We start from the raw sequence: 16213 nt of genomic DNA, 5'->3' as shown, positions 1-16213 counted from the left end.
ACATACGGAAGTTAGGAGTGAAAAGGAAGTCATGGTCAATATTAAATTTTTTTGGCTAATGTTGCAATGGTAGGAATTGGCGTATTTATGAATAGTTATATTCATGCGATCACCCATGTGACGTTTAAAGCAAAAAGCGTGAAGCGTGAAGCGTGAAGCGTGAAGCGTGAAGCGTGAAGCGTGAGGGTTTACATCGGGTGGCGCATTACTTGGTTTTCCCTGTTTTTACTTTCGCATGCAGTCTCACATTGAAGTCAACCTTGAGCACGCTTTTTCACTTCGGTAAGTCAACAATCTCGTTTACTGGAATTTGTAAGCCACGGGTTATTAAAAGTGCGATTAGCATAATTCCATGGCCATGTATCACATATATAGTTATCTACATGTGAATGTCACATCATACACAACTCTGTTTGCAGTCAATCCGTGGTTAACGTTACTCGCCCTTCGAACGACATTGACTTAGCTCAGGGAGATATTCACCTTCCCATTCTTAACCATGGAGCGAAAATCTTGTTACATTTTTTCCCCATACCTTTCGGGGTAATACCATCTTGGGGGAAGACATTTGGACTTGGTTTCTTTCAGTCTTTTTACTCCCCAGTATTACTTTTCTCTTTTTGGAATAAAAGCCGGCGCTTTAGATGCTTGTGCTTAGGAGTCTTACTGATTAGGTTGATGACTCTTGAAAGACCTGCATGAATAAACCACAAGGACACCTTCTAACATTTTGTGATATTTTATGTCCGAAGTAAATCCCTTAATTTTTATCAAAATTTTCTGCGAACCTGATTACCATGTGCATGAAAAGTACTCTTTATTTCCGGTACAGAAATTGTAAAAAAGAAAATTACGGGAACACGGTCGAGTCTGGGTACTACTTGTACTGGGTACTAGTTGTCACATGCCTCATCATGCTATAAGGTCGATGTTGAGAGGGTTCTCTGATCGTTCGCAATCAGTTGATCCATTCGGGTCGCGAATTCCCACGTAGACTCTGTGACCCCCTTCCGCAGTATGATTTTATCGTGTCAGCGGTCGTCTCACTTTAGTAATAATAAACGAGGATCCGCCTGCAGTTAACTAGCGGTATCACAATTGATTACTCTACTCTGATCAGTTGGGTTCCGGAGTTGAAACCTTGCAGGATTTTGTTAGAATTTACGTTAAGAAAAGGCGAATTGAATGGCAGATTCAAAGAGGAGGTAAGTACATGGGTAAAAAGGAATGCTTTATTAGACAACTGCATAACTTTTCCGTATATAATTTTTAATACAGTAAAAAAGCTGAGCTTCAAAGGTGGCCATATGTACTTTGCCGTTAAGATCAGGAATAGGTTCGTCTTCTTTAACAGTCTATTGGCCCATTGAAAACTTAATAGTTGACATTAGTTAAAATTAAGAACAAGTAAGCATTATTATCGTAAAAACTATGAAGCTTTTAGAAGCTGGCCAGTAAGGTAGTCTTGGCTTATTGCAGAAAGAAATGTAATGGTTTCATATTAATAATTAGCCGTGGTGAAGAGCAGGTCCTTCACAATAACAGTTTGAGTTGGTGAAGGGGGGCCTCAAGTGTGATCGTATGAGCTGGGAAAACTTGGATTTCAAACTACTACAGGGAGGGGGGATTGAAAAGGTCATAGACAGGCCTACACAGACTCCCCTGTGTGGTTTTACGTTTGCGACGCAGAAGCCTTTGATTAAAGCCTCGCTCTGACGAGTATGTCTTTGAGCGATTTACCTCTTTTGTATGATATAATCGGAGGCGTTTTGTAAATTGTTTTCAGCAGTGGCTGATATTTGATGAGGTTTCATTCTTGCATCAGTATTTGTTGTAAATTTTTAACCCCTGGGTGGTATGCTGTCACAAAAGGCAATATTATGTCACGCCTCCATTACTCAATTTTGCGCTTTAGTGACTCCTGGTCATCACCGCAGTATTTGCTGGCGCTGATTGCTCGAGCGATATGACTTCGCAAATCCTGGCGACTGGGGTAATATCGTCGGTTCGACTTTCGGGGTTTCTGATGACCTTCATGATTTCCAAACATTTCTTTGTCGACGTACTGCTCCAAGCATTTCCGTACCACATCTGGACTAGTCATATTTTCACTAACCAGCTCGCGGATCTTGCTTGCGATTTTCGGATGGATGGAGTGACCTATTGTGGCGGCCTTTACCGAAATTAAAATCCTGGCCACTTGATGGCTAGATTTTATTGAACTGTTGCGACATAATATTTCGCTTTCATTTCTTCATTAAAATATGGACGTCGCATCTGGGCTCCATAAATGACTAGCATATTTCCGCCCTTAACAAACAAAAGTCAGCGAAAGGTCAAGTTGTTTTGTAATATAAAGATGAAAACCCTGGCATGGCCTGCCTTGACTGTATTCGTTCTCTGTTTTGCGCAATCGTTTTCCTTTTCCCGAAAATTGCAAACCTAAAATGCTCAAAAGAAAAAGTAAAGAAGTTTGAAAATACCATTTTCGGATGATCTCCGCGACCTTTCCTTGACCTCTGTTGTGGAGCGCACAAAATATGTAGAATTCAATGTGGTGAATTGCTCAATGAGATCTTCCTTCCGTTCCTCTGTCCCATCTAAAAACCCGTAACCGTAGTCACTATTAACGCGTACCTCGCAGAGGTTTGCATGAAGAAACTCGATTTCCTTTTTAACTAGCGTAGATTGTTTGCCAGAACTATTTGGATTACAGCTAAGGCTAGTAGCCCGCGTTGCAAAAAATTCGGATGACATCTCGTTAACAAGGCAAGGTCAATGAGCCCCGATAGGGACGTGACTTTTAAGTAATAGCGCGGGATTCTTGCCGCTGGTTATAATTAACAGCTGATTCAACCCTAGTTCCCAAGTTGAGCTCCCCTTAGTTAGTTATTATTAAAGTGGGACGACCGCTGACACAATAAAATCATACTGCGGAAGGGGGTCATAGAGTCTACGTGGGAATTCGCGACCCGATCCATTCAGGGTTGAAAGAGACCTTTCTGAACCAGCATCTTAAGTGAGGTGAGAGCTATTTATTATTCTTCGATTCAGTGAACCATATGCGCTCTAAACTGAACGTGGCGAAGTTTTCCAAAGGATAGGGTATACATAGACGTGTCTTGCCCATGCAATTCGAGAAGTCTACATTCCTGAATTCCTGAAAACACTTTCAAGGGCGGCATCCATTCGCTAACCTTGGATCGAAATGGTATTGCAATATGTATTTATAGTGCATTGATCATCAAGTCGTTTTGACTGTGGTTCCATGACGAGCTTTGCTCAAGAAAAGAATTCTCACCATTCTCTGATCCATAAGCTTTTCAAAGTAAAGCGAGAGGGCTCAATTAGCAAGTGAAAGCGAGATGCTTTGCTTCGAACGTGAAATTAATTGAAGTTAACAATTAAAATGTAAACAGGCGCGAGGATCCGAGCGGCTTGCGCGTTAGGAGTGCTATGTAAATTTAGCACTCTTTTGGACAATTTTCTCTTTGGAAATAACAACGCGTTCATGGCGTGAATGGCAATTTTCATAATTGTAGAATGATTCAGCGACAAGAACGGCTTAGGTAAGCCGTAGTGTGTCATGGCATTTGAGGATAGCCTGGTTGTAGTGCGTGACATGACTATCAAGCAACAGTTGTTGTACCCAGTATGTTTTGCCCGTGATCTACAGATTTATTGGTTTGTGACGCAAAGAGCGATTATCTGTTCTGTCACGACAATACCAAAATTAAATTGTGTTAGCCAACTTATATTTGACTCTGATCAGACCTTTGACTCTAAGTCAGCATGGAAGCCGGTGAGCCGCTCAGTAAGGACCTTGTTTTTAAGAGAGATTTCGACTGCAGTATGTTCTGGAGATACAAGAGTATCATTTAACACTTGAAACGATTGGGTAGATATTTTGATAATACTTTTCTGGCGTCCATACTAAGGAGCTCTTTCGGTATAAAATATCATTTTAGTAAGTCCCAATCATCAGGTAAGCGCGGGAACTTATCCCGCGAAAATTATGTGCGAAGGTACGAGTGTATCCGGTGGTATCTGCGAAAAGGGGCCATCGTTCTTTCCTTAAGGTAAGGTCTTTACTGTGTATTACTTCGCGAGGAAGAAATTCTACTCGCTGGCCTGTCCAATTTGGCTTTTAGGTAAGGTTGTATGCCTGATAATTTCTGTCTAGAGTTATATGATGACGCGCGATAAATCTCGCTGCTTAATAACCTTTGAGCGGAAAATGATGATAATAAGCGAAGCAAGGTTTACCGTTACTTCTGCTTTCGAAGCAAGAGAAAATCGCTTCGGTGCTCAAACGCCCGTTTTTAACCACACCGATTATCAGAAATAGCATAAATTGCCGAGCTCGTCTTTTCATAAAATCTCAGTTTGAGGGTTTTGTTTCCTTTCGCATATTTAGATCAACCCTTTATAAGAACATAGCACATAAGTAACGGTTTTTTCACTAAAATCTTTTTTTGATTGACACCCACTTTGACGCTATCGTCATGACCTGAAAATATGCAACTTTTTATCTTGACTCGACACAAAATTCCAGTTTCTTCCCCACGATGTTTTTTAATTAAGACTCGCTTAAATAAAGTAGAAGTGCATGGAATTATAAAAACTTGTTGTGGTTTCGGCAAACTTCTAGAATATCGGGCCAACAAACTGCGTGCATTTTCGAAAATTCGACTTAACAAGAACATGGAACGGTCTCAAAAATAGGCGAAATTTATTCGGCCAACTTGACTGCCGCGTGATTTGAGTCCATAAAAGCTTTTTTATGACTTGTGAAAAGACAAATCACCATTAAGTACAAAAAAAATCTCCATCGTCATCTGGATAAACAGAGCCGCCGAAAGCAGACTCTCAACTCTAGACGACCTATTGTCTTTTTATCAGTCAATTAATGAGAAAGGGGTAAAGATTGAGGTTTATTCTGAATATTTCATGTTGTTCATTTGGAAACTGTTCATCTTAACAGCATGTAACCTTTAATCTAATAAAATTTCGCCACGAGAACAGGCTTGTGTTAATAAGTTATAAGTGCGCAAAAAGATCAAAATCCACTTATTTTTTTTCGCAAGTCTCTGCTAAGAGAAACCAATCAGATGGCTAGGAAACTTCCAGCGATGACGCTGAGCCTGATGATAGTGAAGAACTAGCTGAAGAGCATGCCTCGCAAACAGATAAGCAAATGTTCAAGAAAGCCAGTGTGGCTGTATAGTCCGAAATTAGTGTCAAGCATCCAGTGATGTATGATGTCTACAGCCTTTGCGAAATGGCATTTGAAAACAAACTTTCATATTTCGAGGTTAAGATGCTCAAGGCAATGTGCAAGCATTTTGAAATCCCATCTAAATCAAGAGACACCAAGTTTGGTTAAGAAACTATCACAAATGGTCGAAGATTGCTCATTCATGAAAGAGTAAAATTACGCAATGCAAGCTTCAAACAAACATTTCGGTAAATTGAAATTCCTTAACTTTGACATTTGTGACGGTTTGGATTATTTGGGTTCTGGATTATGCGTGGTAGACCTTTAGGAAGGAATACTAGGGCGAAGTGAGAAAAATTAGAAGACTTTAAGAGATTTACATTTACTTTAGCTTTCTGAAACGCCAGGACTGAAGAATTGTACTGGGTGAAATATAAGTCCTTCTTCTTTGAGGTGGGGTTTGGGACTGCAAAAGAATGTATGAAAAAAATGAATGGATGGAAAACGTACTCGTGCACTTTTTGTTACGGGGACGAATTGCAGGAGAAAAAAACATCCAAGTCTCGTACACACAGTGTAGTCTTTGGAACAATTCTACCAGGTTGATTTACTAAGCGTTCCGGTAAAATCTTTGATCGTAGACAATTACTTAAAAACTTGTGGTTTATAGACATTAACGAAGCATCAAGAAGGAACTTAAAAAACATAGATCAGTGCGCCAATAGTTATTACTGACAAACCTGAGGTTACATGACACATTAGACAGCGCACAGAAGTCCTATCGTCTTAGAAAAACATCCTTCTGGTTTGTTTTGTGGGTTTTCATGAAGTCATCATTTTATTTCTGGCGACTTTGAGAGAACTTGAGGTTTCATCAACTCAGAAGAAAGGACCTTAAGCTAAATTATCATTTGATTAAATGTTACATATATCAACTGGAAAGGAATTTACTATAAGTAACGCGAATACGAAAACTTCGATCGACAAACTTAGTATTATTCCGAGTAAACCTGAATCTTGTCATAACTATCCTGGCCTCTGAAGTTTTTACCCTTTCTCATTAATTGACTGATAAATAAAACAATAAGTCGTCGAGAGCTGAGAGTCAGCTGTCGGCGGCTCTGTTTTTCCAGACGAAGATAAAGATTTTTCTTTACTTAATGGTGATTTATCTTAACACACGTCATAAAAAGCTTTTATGGACTCAAATCACGCGGCAGTCATAAGCCGAATAAGTTGACTGAATAAATTTCGCTTATTTTTGAGACCGTTCCATGTTCTTGTTAAGTCGAATTTTCGAAAATGAGCGCAATTTGTTGGCGGATATTCTAGACGTTCGCTGAAACCATAACAAGTTTTTATATTTCCATGCACTTCTACCCTATTTTGGCGAGTCTTAATAAAAACATCGTGGGGAAGAAACTGGAATTTTGCGCTGAGCCGAGATAGAGCTATTTTTGATAATCGGTGTTGATAAAAACGGGCGTTTGAGCGCTGGTGCGATTTTCGCTCGGAAAAATATTATTTTGCCATAATTGAAAAAAACAAGGTGGTTCAATGTTAAACTTTGTTAATGACATTTGTGACGGTCTGGATTATTTGGGTTCTGGATTATGCGTGGTAGACCTTTAGGAAGGAATACTAGGGCGAAGTGAGAAAAATTAGAAGACTTTAAGAGATTTACATTTACTTTAGCTTTCTGAAACGCCAGGACTGAAGAATTGTACTGGGTGAAATATAAGTCCTTCTTCTTTGAGGTGGGGTTTGGGACTGCCTAAGCTGTGTGAAAAATTTGAAAACACTCTCATTCTTCAAGTTTAAGATACTCAGGGAAATGTGCAAGTATTTTGAAATCCCATCTAACTTAAGAGACACCAAAAGAGGTTTGGTGAAGAAACTATCACAAATGGTTGAAGATTGCTCATGCATGAAAGAATCATATGACCCAATGTAAGGTTTAAACAACTATTTTGGTAAATTGAAATTCCACAACTTTGTCAATGGTGTTATTTGTGACGGTTTGGATTATTTGGATACTGGATATTCTATCGCAAAAGATAGAACATGGTTCTATCTTCTGCGATCGTCTGCGATCACGATCGCAGGATCGCAGACGATCAGACAATCGCAGAACTTTCTGAGATCTGCGATCTGCGATCGTCTGCGATCATATGGAAACCAGCCTTAAGGAAGGAACAGTCGGATGAGGTGAGAAAAATGTGAAGACTTTAAAAGATTTAAATTCATTTGAGCTTTCTGAAATGCCAGGACCGAAAAAGGATACTGAATAAGATATGTCCTTCTTCTTTGAGATGGGTTTGGGACTGCCTAAGGTTGTGTGAAAAAAATTAATTTATAGAAAACTCATCCGTGCACTTTTAGGCCTAGGTGCGGGAACGAATTGCATATACTCTGAAGTCTTTGGAATTATTCTACCGGGTTGATTTACTATGTGTTCTGGTCAAATCTTAAATCGTAGACGACTATTCGGAAATTTGTGGTTTTCGACGTTGACGAAGGATCAAGGAGGAACTTAAATAACATAGTTCAGTAAGCTAATGATTATTACTGACAAACCTGACGTTGCGTGGCACATGACTGAAGTTACCGAGTTGTCAACACTACTTTGCGACCTGACGGCAGTACATAGGAGTCTTATCGTCTTAGAATAAAATCCACCTTTTTTGGGGGGGGTTTTCATCCAATGTTTAATTTCTGGCGATTTTGTGAGGTTTCATAAATTCCAGAAAAAAGGACCTTAAGATAAATTAGTTCACGTGGTAAAATATTATCTGATTACATGTCACATACATCAACTGGAAAGGACTTCACTTAAAGTAATACGGATACGAAAACTTCGACTTTGAAACTTAGTGTTATTCTGAATAAACCTGAATCTTGTCATAGCTATCCTGCCTCTGAAGTTTTTTCCCTTCCTCGTTAATTGAGTGATAACCAAAACAGTAGGTCGCCTAGAGCCTAGAGTCAACTTTCGGCGGCTGTATTTTTCTAGATGAAGATTTTTCTTTATTTAATGATGTTTTATCCTATTGCGAGTCTTAAAAAAGGTTTTATGGACTCAAATCACTCGTCAAACATAAGTTGTTTAAGTTTCGTTTATATTTTAGACCGCTCCATGTGCATTGTTAAGTCGAATTTTCGAAAATGCACGCAATTTGTTGGCTGACTATTCTAGAAGTTCGCCGAAACCACAACATATTTTTATATTTGCATGCTCTTCTTCCCTATTTTAATCAGTCTAGATAAAAATATCCTGGTAAAGAAGTAGGAATTTTGCGCTCAGCCGAGATAAAAAGTTGCATATTTCCGGTCATGGCGGTAGCGTCAAAGTAGGTGTCAAACAAAAAACAAATTTGAAGTGAAAAAAACCGTTAAAAAAACAAAATTTATGTGCTTTGTTATCATAAAGGGTTGATCTAAATATACGAAGCAAAAAAACACCCTCGAACCAAAATTTTGTGAAAAGACGAGCTCGGCAATTTGTGCTATTTTTGATATTCGGTGTTGTTCAAAGCTAGCGTTTGAGCGCTGAAGCGATTTTCGCTCAGAAAAAAAATTGTTTTGCTATATTTGAAAAAACAATCCTCAAGTCAAGATTGTGGTGTTGATTGCTGATTGGCCCCAATCTTGGTGTTTGTAATGTATTGTTAACTTGCTGCAAATAATTTATGGTGATCGCCTTTCAGTACATATATGTTATTTGCCGGCTGGGAGGTCCGTATGGTGAAAAACTGTGACCGAGGTCTTGAAAATACTATCCGAGGCCGTAGGCCGAGGGCAGCATTTTCAAGACCGAGGTCACAGTTTTTCACCATACGGACCGACCCTTAGCCGGTAAATAACATATTTATTGTTTTTAAACTTGACGAAATTCTTTCCGAAAGAACCCGAATGATTTATGGCCGTAAATACGGCAAGATCTTCCATAAACTGAACAATTTTTGAGTGAGTAAATGGTAGTTAAAATAGAGGTGATGCAAATTTAAGAGAGATGCCTCAGCGAAACATTTTCATTTCGGTAACGATAAAGGTGATTTAAAAGGCTTCCAAACAAACTTTGAAACATTATTTTTACAAGTATCTGTCACAATATGACACCTGTCAATTAGAGAGCGCGTAAGAAAAAAAAAAAAGCGTAGGAACATTTAAAAACCAACAGAACTAGTTTGGCAAGGACTGTCACGACAATGTTTTCTTCAAAATCAGTTAATGATCTAACGGAAAGTATTATTCACTCTCATCGACCATTCATTCATGTACGAAGATTTACCTCTGTTCATTAAGTAAACGGCGAGGAAAGTAATTGTGAGTAAATTCAATTTTTTTATTTTGAAGTTGTGAGAGTTTGCTCGTTTGTTTACTGTAATGGCGTGTTTAACTCTGATCTTTCCTTCACAAAAACTAAATTCGAACGGCACACTCCAACGAGATACAAGGGAATGTAATGCGGCCTTTTCTCAAAAAATTCCTTCAATTTCTGTTGTGCAATTTAAGGTACAAATGTCCAAATTGAACGGAATTGGAAAGACTCACCAGGAGCGTATATTTGTTGTAGAACTTAAATTAAAACTTCGCTCGCTCTTTCACTATGAACAAATTGCTCGAGAAAATTCAGATATTAAATGAATAAAAGTTCCATCGTTCAGTTTCACTGTAACCAAATACCTCACGTTTCAACTTTCTGAGTACTTTTTGTGAACGATTAAAATTAATTGCAGACGGTTTTTAGGTCGCTTGTCAACCAACGTAATGACACTATTGTTTATACAAATTCATTCTGAAACCAATATTTTTCTGTCAACCAAAGTGATTTGATAGAGAGGAAAGAGAGGATTCATAAGTTATTTATCGGCTTGAGGTAGTGACCGACGTGTTTGCTTAAAAATACTGCCCAGCCGGAAAACGAGGTATGTTTATGAAAAATGACAACGAAATTTGGGATGTACTCGGCGACTCACGAAAGCGTTACCGTGGCCCGTGGGCAGAGATAGGAAAATACTGACCGGGTAAAGAACCAATCAGATTGCAAGATTCGTTACCGTGCCCTTTAAAAAAACAATAAGTAATGTTCTTTAAGTAGCAAAGTGAATATTTTCAGTTGTCCACGTTATTTCGGTTAGGTTAAGTTAAGTAAGTAAGTAGTTCTGTATCTGGCAATTGAAGTTTTTTCACGCTCATTCAAAAAGTTTTTCTTTGCACACAACGAAGATATTTACATAAAAGTTTTTCTTGTCTTATTACTTCAAGAATATCTTCACATAAACATGAAGTCTTTTTTGCTTTTATGATCATTGAAATAGTTTCTGACAGTGTTTTATCAACAAATCTTTACTTAACCCTTTAACTCCCAAGATCTCATTAGTAATTCTTCTTACTGTCTGGCATATAGTTCTTGTGATTTTAGTTTGGATAATTTGGTATTAGTTCAACCTAATTGATATTTTTCTTTATTGTTTTTTTAGAGGGCACGGTAACGAATCTTGCAATCTGATTGGTTCTCTACCCGGTCAGTATTTTCCTATCTCTGCCCACGGGCCACGGTAACGCTTTCGTGAGTCGCCGAGTACATCCCAACTTTCGTTGTCATTTTCATAAATATACCTCGTTTTCCGGCTGGGCAGTATTTTTAAGCAAACACGTCGGTCACTACCTCAAGCCGATAAATAACTTATGAATCCTCTCTTTTCTCTCTATCAAATCACTTTGGTTGACAGAAAAATATTGGTTTCAGAATGAATTTGTATAAACAATATTATCATTACGTTGGTTGACAAGCGGCCTAAAAACCGTCTGCAATTAATTTTAAACGTTCACAAAAAGTACCCAGAAAGTTGAAACGTGAGGTATTTGGTTACAGTTAAACTGAACGATGGAACTCTCATTCATTTAATATCTGAATTTTCTCGAGCAATTTGTTCATAGTGAAATAGCGAGCGAAGTTTTAATTTAAGTTCTACAACAAATATACGCTCCCGGTGAGTCCTTCCAATTCCGTTCAATTTGGACATTTGTACCGTAAATTGCTCAACAGAAATTGAATGATGTTTTTTGAGAAAAGGCCGCATTAAATTCTCTTGTGTCTCGTTGGAGTGTGCCGTTCGAATTTAGTTTTTGTGAAGGAAAGATCAGAGTTAAACACGCTATTACAGCAAACAAACGAGCAAACTCTCACAACTTCAAAATAAAAAAATTGAATTTACTCACAATTACTTTCCTCGCCGTTTACTTAATGAACAGAGGTAAATCTTCGTACATGAATGAATGGTCGATGAGAGTGAATAATACTTTCCGTTAAATCATTGACTGATTTTGAAGAAAATATTGTCGTGACAGTCCTTGCCAAACTAGTTCTGTTGGTTTTCAAATGTTCCTACGCTTTTTTTTTCTTGCGCGCTCTCTAATTGACAGGTGTCAGATTGTGACAGATACTTGTAAAAATAATGTTTCAAAGTTTGTTTGGAAGCCTTTTAAATCACCTTTATCGTTACGGAAATGAAAATGTTTCGCTGAGGCATCTCTCTTAAATTTGCATCACCTCTATTTCAACTACCATTTACTCACTCAAAAATTGTTCAGTTTATGGAAGATCTTGCCGTATTCACGGCCATAAATCATTTGCGTTCTTTCGGAAAGAATTTCGTCAAGTTTAAAAACAATAAATATGTTATTTACCGGCTAAGGGTCGGTCCGTATGGTGAAAAACTGTGACCTCGGTCTTGAAAATGCTGCCCTCGGCCTACGGCCTCGGGCAGTATTTTCAAGACCTCGGTCACAGTTTTTCACCATACGGACCTCCCAGCCGGCAAATAACATATATTTACTCAACACATGTCTGCTTGTCGATGTATAGACATTGTGACGAGAAATTCTTTCTTGGTCACTTATGGGTGTGAAAGGGTTAAATTTTAAAACTGCCTTAACTCTTTAACTCCCAGGATCAGATTGTTAATTCTCCCCTGTAGCCGCTACACATTCCCTCGTAAACAAGTTACAAGAATTTATTGTTAGATCGAGACAAGAACTTCCACCTGATAAGTTTGAGTATTCTTATTACCTGTTTGCTGTATAATGTATGGATATTAATAGGAGATGTTACATTTTAAATCTTTACAATATCAATACAACATCAAGCAGACAAAAGATGAGAATACAGAAAAATATCAATATTTAGGGAATTATAACTTGATCCAATACCAATTTCTCCAATCTAACATCACGAATCCTGTATGGCAGACAGTAAGGAGAATTACTAATGAGTTCTTGGGAGTTACAGAGTTAAAGGTTTAAGGGAAATTTTGTCTGACCATGTGTAATCTTTTTCCCTTGCGAACTCTTCAAAGAAGCATGGGTGACCGGATAAAACCGCTGAAATTTCTAAGAGACGTTCTCCTTCCACCGGAAATGGACGTAGAAAAAGAAATGGTGGACGTTCTTCCAAAACTGCCGGCCCGAAAGGAGGATATCTTTATTACGTCATATCCAAGATCAGGTTCGTTTACAAGTGACAGGGGCCTTTTCTCTAAAATGTGAAACTCACTGTAAATCAACATATGATTTGTTTTGATGTCTTCAGTCCACTGGGCAGGGGACATAATTATGTTATTGGTTTGTACTTAATTGGTTCCTCTTCGTCACTATGACTACTCAGAGTAGTCCGAGTAGTCTTAACGGCACATGCATACGGCAACGACAGTAACAACGAAGGGCACAATAATGACATGGCAAAAAGGCTACGTTTTTTGTTCAGTTGAGATAGGAGCACAAAGTGATTGTGAAAGGAATTCCAGTTTGACTTGGGACGGAGTGAACCGTGAGAAAATACCTAAGTTTTTTTTCTCGTTCGCCATTTCGTTTTATCCCTTACGTCTATAAGACAGTTTTTTTTTACAAGATTGCAGGGTAACAAGAACGACGATGATACAAGCAACACTAAAAATAAATGAAAGTAACAACCAGAAAAATTGTAACGAGAGGAATATATGGCCGTTGCGCAAGCCAACCTTCTCGCATGGTGTAGGTTGAGCTCGCTGTAAATTATCAGTTATGTATACAGGGCTTTTTTATCAGTACTTTTGAATTAAGTGAAATGATTCCCCACAAACGATTAAGCACTGACTCTCCAAGGTCCAGAAAATAAGCTCTTTGATAATTATTAGCCTCTCATCAATAGCAATGACTTATTTTTGTGTAATGCCTCCTCCTTTTAATAAAGACTGAAATGACGTCTCTGCCGCGATCCACACTTCTCCTTGCAAATGGCAGAATTGTACATTTTCTGGAACTTTGCAAGTTTCTGTTGTCTTTTTTCGCAGGCTCCACTTGGACTGAGGAAGTTGTGTGGCAGATTCTTCATGATGGTAAAATAGACGAGCGTCGATTGGATGAACGAATGCCTTTTGTGGAAGGGATTATTCTGCCTATTAAATCTTATCCCTATACTGTAACAGACCCCGAGTCCGCCAAGAAAATGTTTACCAGCTTCCCTGAGCCTCGCGTATTCAAAACTCTTCTTCCTTATTGCTTCGTCCCTAAGGGCTCTGATGAAGCTGACAAGCCTCGATACATATATGTTGTGCGCAATCCCAAAGATGTGCTTGTGTCTATTTATCATCATCACCGCAACATGCCTTATTTAGTGGAAATTCCTTCCTGGGACGAGGCGTTCAAACGTTTTATCACAGGAGACTGTAAGTAACATTCCCTTAGCCATTCATCATGAACAAGGGCTTCACGTCATTAAGACATATAATAGGTATATTGGTTCTACAACTCAGTGAACATCCTTTGATAATAAATTTCAGAAGAGACAAACGTATGGCTAGTTCACTAACATAGATTCCCGCAAGACGGTGGTAGAAAAAAAACACAACAAGAGTGCCAAGGCTGACACGTTTGAGAGTTAAACAGGAAAAATTATAAAATAATTCAAATAGTACGCGCGCTCTGATTGGCCATAAAACCATTTTACATGAGCGTATCGTTCCTCTTTCATTAGTTATTTTATAAAAGAAATGTAAAATGGTTTCCGTGTTTACATAGCCTGATGTAAAGACTTGGGAGGTTGGGAGAACACGAGATAAGCGTAGGAAACCACGACGCGAAGCTATCAAACAAACAAACGATGAAATCTCGGTTATGTCTGACTGTCTGATCGTCGATTGGAAAAGGCACCCATACCATCAACGAAACATAACATATCATAGTGAGCTCGCAGGTTAAGAGTCCACCAACGTATAAAACTTAAAGTTAATCAAGCTCTGGGAATGTAATATTTCTGAGGTCTGTTTGGATGAAGGAAATATAAGTAGCAAATTGGTACGTTTTAATGAGAAGCTTTTCCTTGCCTACTTTGCAGTTACGTTTGGTTTGCACTTTGATCACGTGTTAGGCTGGTGGGAACAAAGGGACGACCCTAACATTTTGATTCTTACTTATGAGGACAGAATAAAGGTAAGAAATCAAAGTAAACCATTTATGGATCTTAAAGCTCTTGTAGATGTATGATATAACCCTCTATTTAGCTTAAGGATTAAGGTTTTTTAGTATTTAATTCGCCAGGGCGTTAATCAGACTATTTTCAAAGGCTTTGTGTATGACTTGCGGACGAAGGAAATAAATAGATACCAGAAAGAGAACTCGCGTAAACAGATTTCTTCAATTTTTTCGACAGTTTAAAAAAGTTTGAGTCTTTAACAATTCACAAGGATTTGCATGTATGCATGATAAGATTTTGTTTGTCGCCATGCAGCTTTTCCCCTTACGGTTCTTTAATATGTGAGCAACTAGACCATTTTGTCAAGGTATCAAGGCAACAATGTTTCAGTTAAACCGCTAAAACTAAACCCATCAAAATGAAAGTGACACTACGGGCTCGTCTTAAACACTAGAAAACCGTCACACTCAGGATGCGTTAAGGCCGACTGTACCTGTTTCAAGGGAAAGCTCCAGCGAGTTTCAAGATCCAAATAAATGCAAAGATAGCAACTTATAACTTTATTTTGACCAATCACATTGGAGATCTAGTAATTGGAGCAAACCACAGAAAAACCTGAACTTATTAGCTTCATTTTGCGAGATTCACAATAATAGTTTGTTATAAAATGTTATTCTTTTAGGATCCAGCAGATGCTGTTGACAAGATAGCGAAGTTCCTAAGTAAAAAGATCTCCCCTGAAACACGTGACCTTATTGTCAGACAAACGTCCTTTGACGCGATGAAGAGCTCCAGTCACACCAACTTTACTTGGTTTGAAGGAATCAAGGGGGATGGCTTTTTTAGAAAGGGTCAAGTAGGAGGATGGAAAGATTACTTTACTGAAGAACAGAATGAATTGTTTGATAAGGTTTTCAGTGAAAGAGTTGGAGATGGTGAGACTGCAGCTAAATTAAGAGAACTGATGTCACTGTAGTGACCCGGAAATGAAACAGAAAGCATTTCGTAATAACAAATTGAAGGAGAAGACTTAATCTTAACTTGAAGAATTACCTAAGCTAGCGATTTTATTGTGAGTTTAAAGATGAAGTTTACGGCAAAGGGAAATGTCTCGACTGAACTTATATGTCACTGAGTTATCTTACTCTCAAATAAACACTATCATAATAAAAAAAGGGACACCTGAGGTTGATAACTAGACTGGTGAGAGGAGAATGCGTATATATATATATATATATATATATATATATAAATATTATGAGAGGGAAAAAGGGACGCAACTACATTTCCCGACAAGCCTGTTTCGCGAATCGCTTCACTCTTCAGGGGTTTAATGAATGAATATTCATGTGACTATCGTGTATATACTAGGAAAATTTACATAATACGCGGTAAACTTAAAAACTTTAAAGTTCAGCTGTTGCGTAGCAACGCTTTGCTTCTGTGTCGGCATGAAGATACGAGTTCGTTACGCTTATTTAGTGATGAGAGGTCGGGTCGGTAAATTATCAGGAATTTTTATTTTAGGCAGAGGTTGCATC

General features: G+C 38.3%; 1 protein-coding gene across 3 annotated transcripts; it reads left to right on the top strand.

The window, feature by feature from the left end:
* Window positions 1-2974: 2974 nt before the first annotated feature.
* LOC113668223 (sulfotransferase 1C4) lies at window positions 2975-15847 on the top strand. Of its 3 annotated transcripts, none has more exons than XM_089205310.1 (5): window positions 2975-3024; window positions 12580-12728; window positions 13552-13926; window positions 14595-14689; window positions 15355-15847. In XM_089205310.1, the coding sequence occupies exons 2-5, from the start codon at window positions 12584-12586 to the stop codon at window positions 15646-15648; spliced, it is 909 nt and encodes a 302-aa protein (XP_089061436.1). In that variant the 5' UTR covers window positions 2975-3024; window positions 12580-12583; the 3' UTR covers window positions 15649-15847. The 3 variants fall into 3 exon arrangements, with proteins under 3 accessions (XP_089061436.1, XP_089061437.1, XP_089061435.1); XM_089205311.1 differs by lacking the exon at window positions 2975-3024 and adding an exon at window positions 3753-4079; XM_089205309.1 differs by lacking the exon at window positions 2975-3024 and having other exon boundaries at window positions 12372-12728.
* Window positions 15848-16213: the final 366 nt, after the last annotated feature.

This window comes from Pocillopora damicornis, chromosome 4, assembly GCF_964200805.1.
Source record: "Pocillopora damicornis chromosome 4, jaPocDami1.2, whole genome shotgun sequence".
Taxonomy (NCBI): domain Eukaryota; kingdom Metazoa; phylum Cnidaria; class Anthozoa; order Scleractinia; family Pocilloporidae; genus Pocillopora; species Pocillopora damicornis.
The sequence above is the reverse complement of the archived record's forward strand: the minus strand, read 5'-3'. Positions and strand labels throughout refer to the sequence as shown.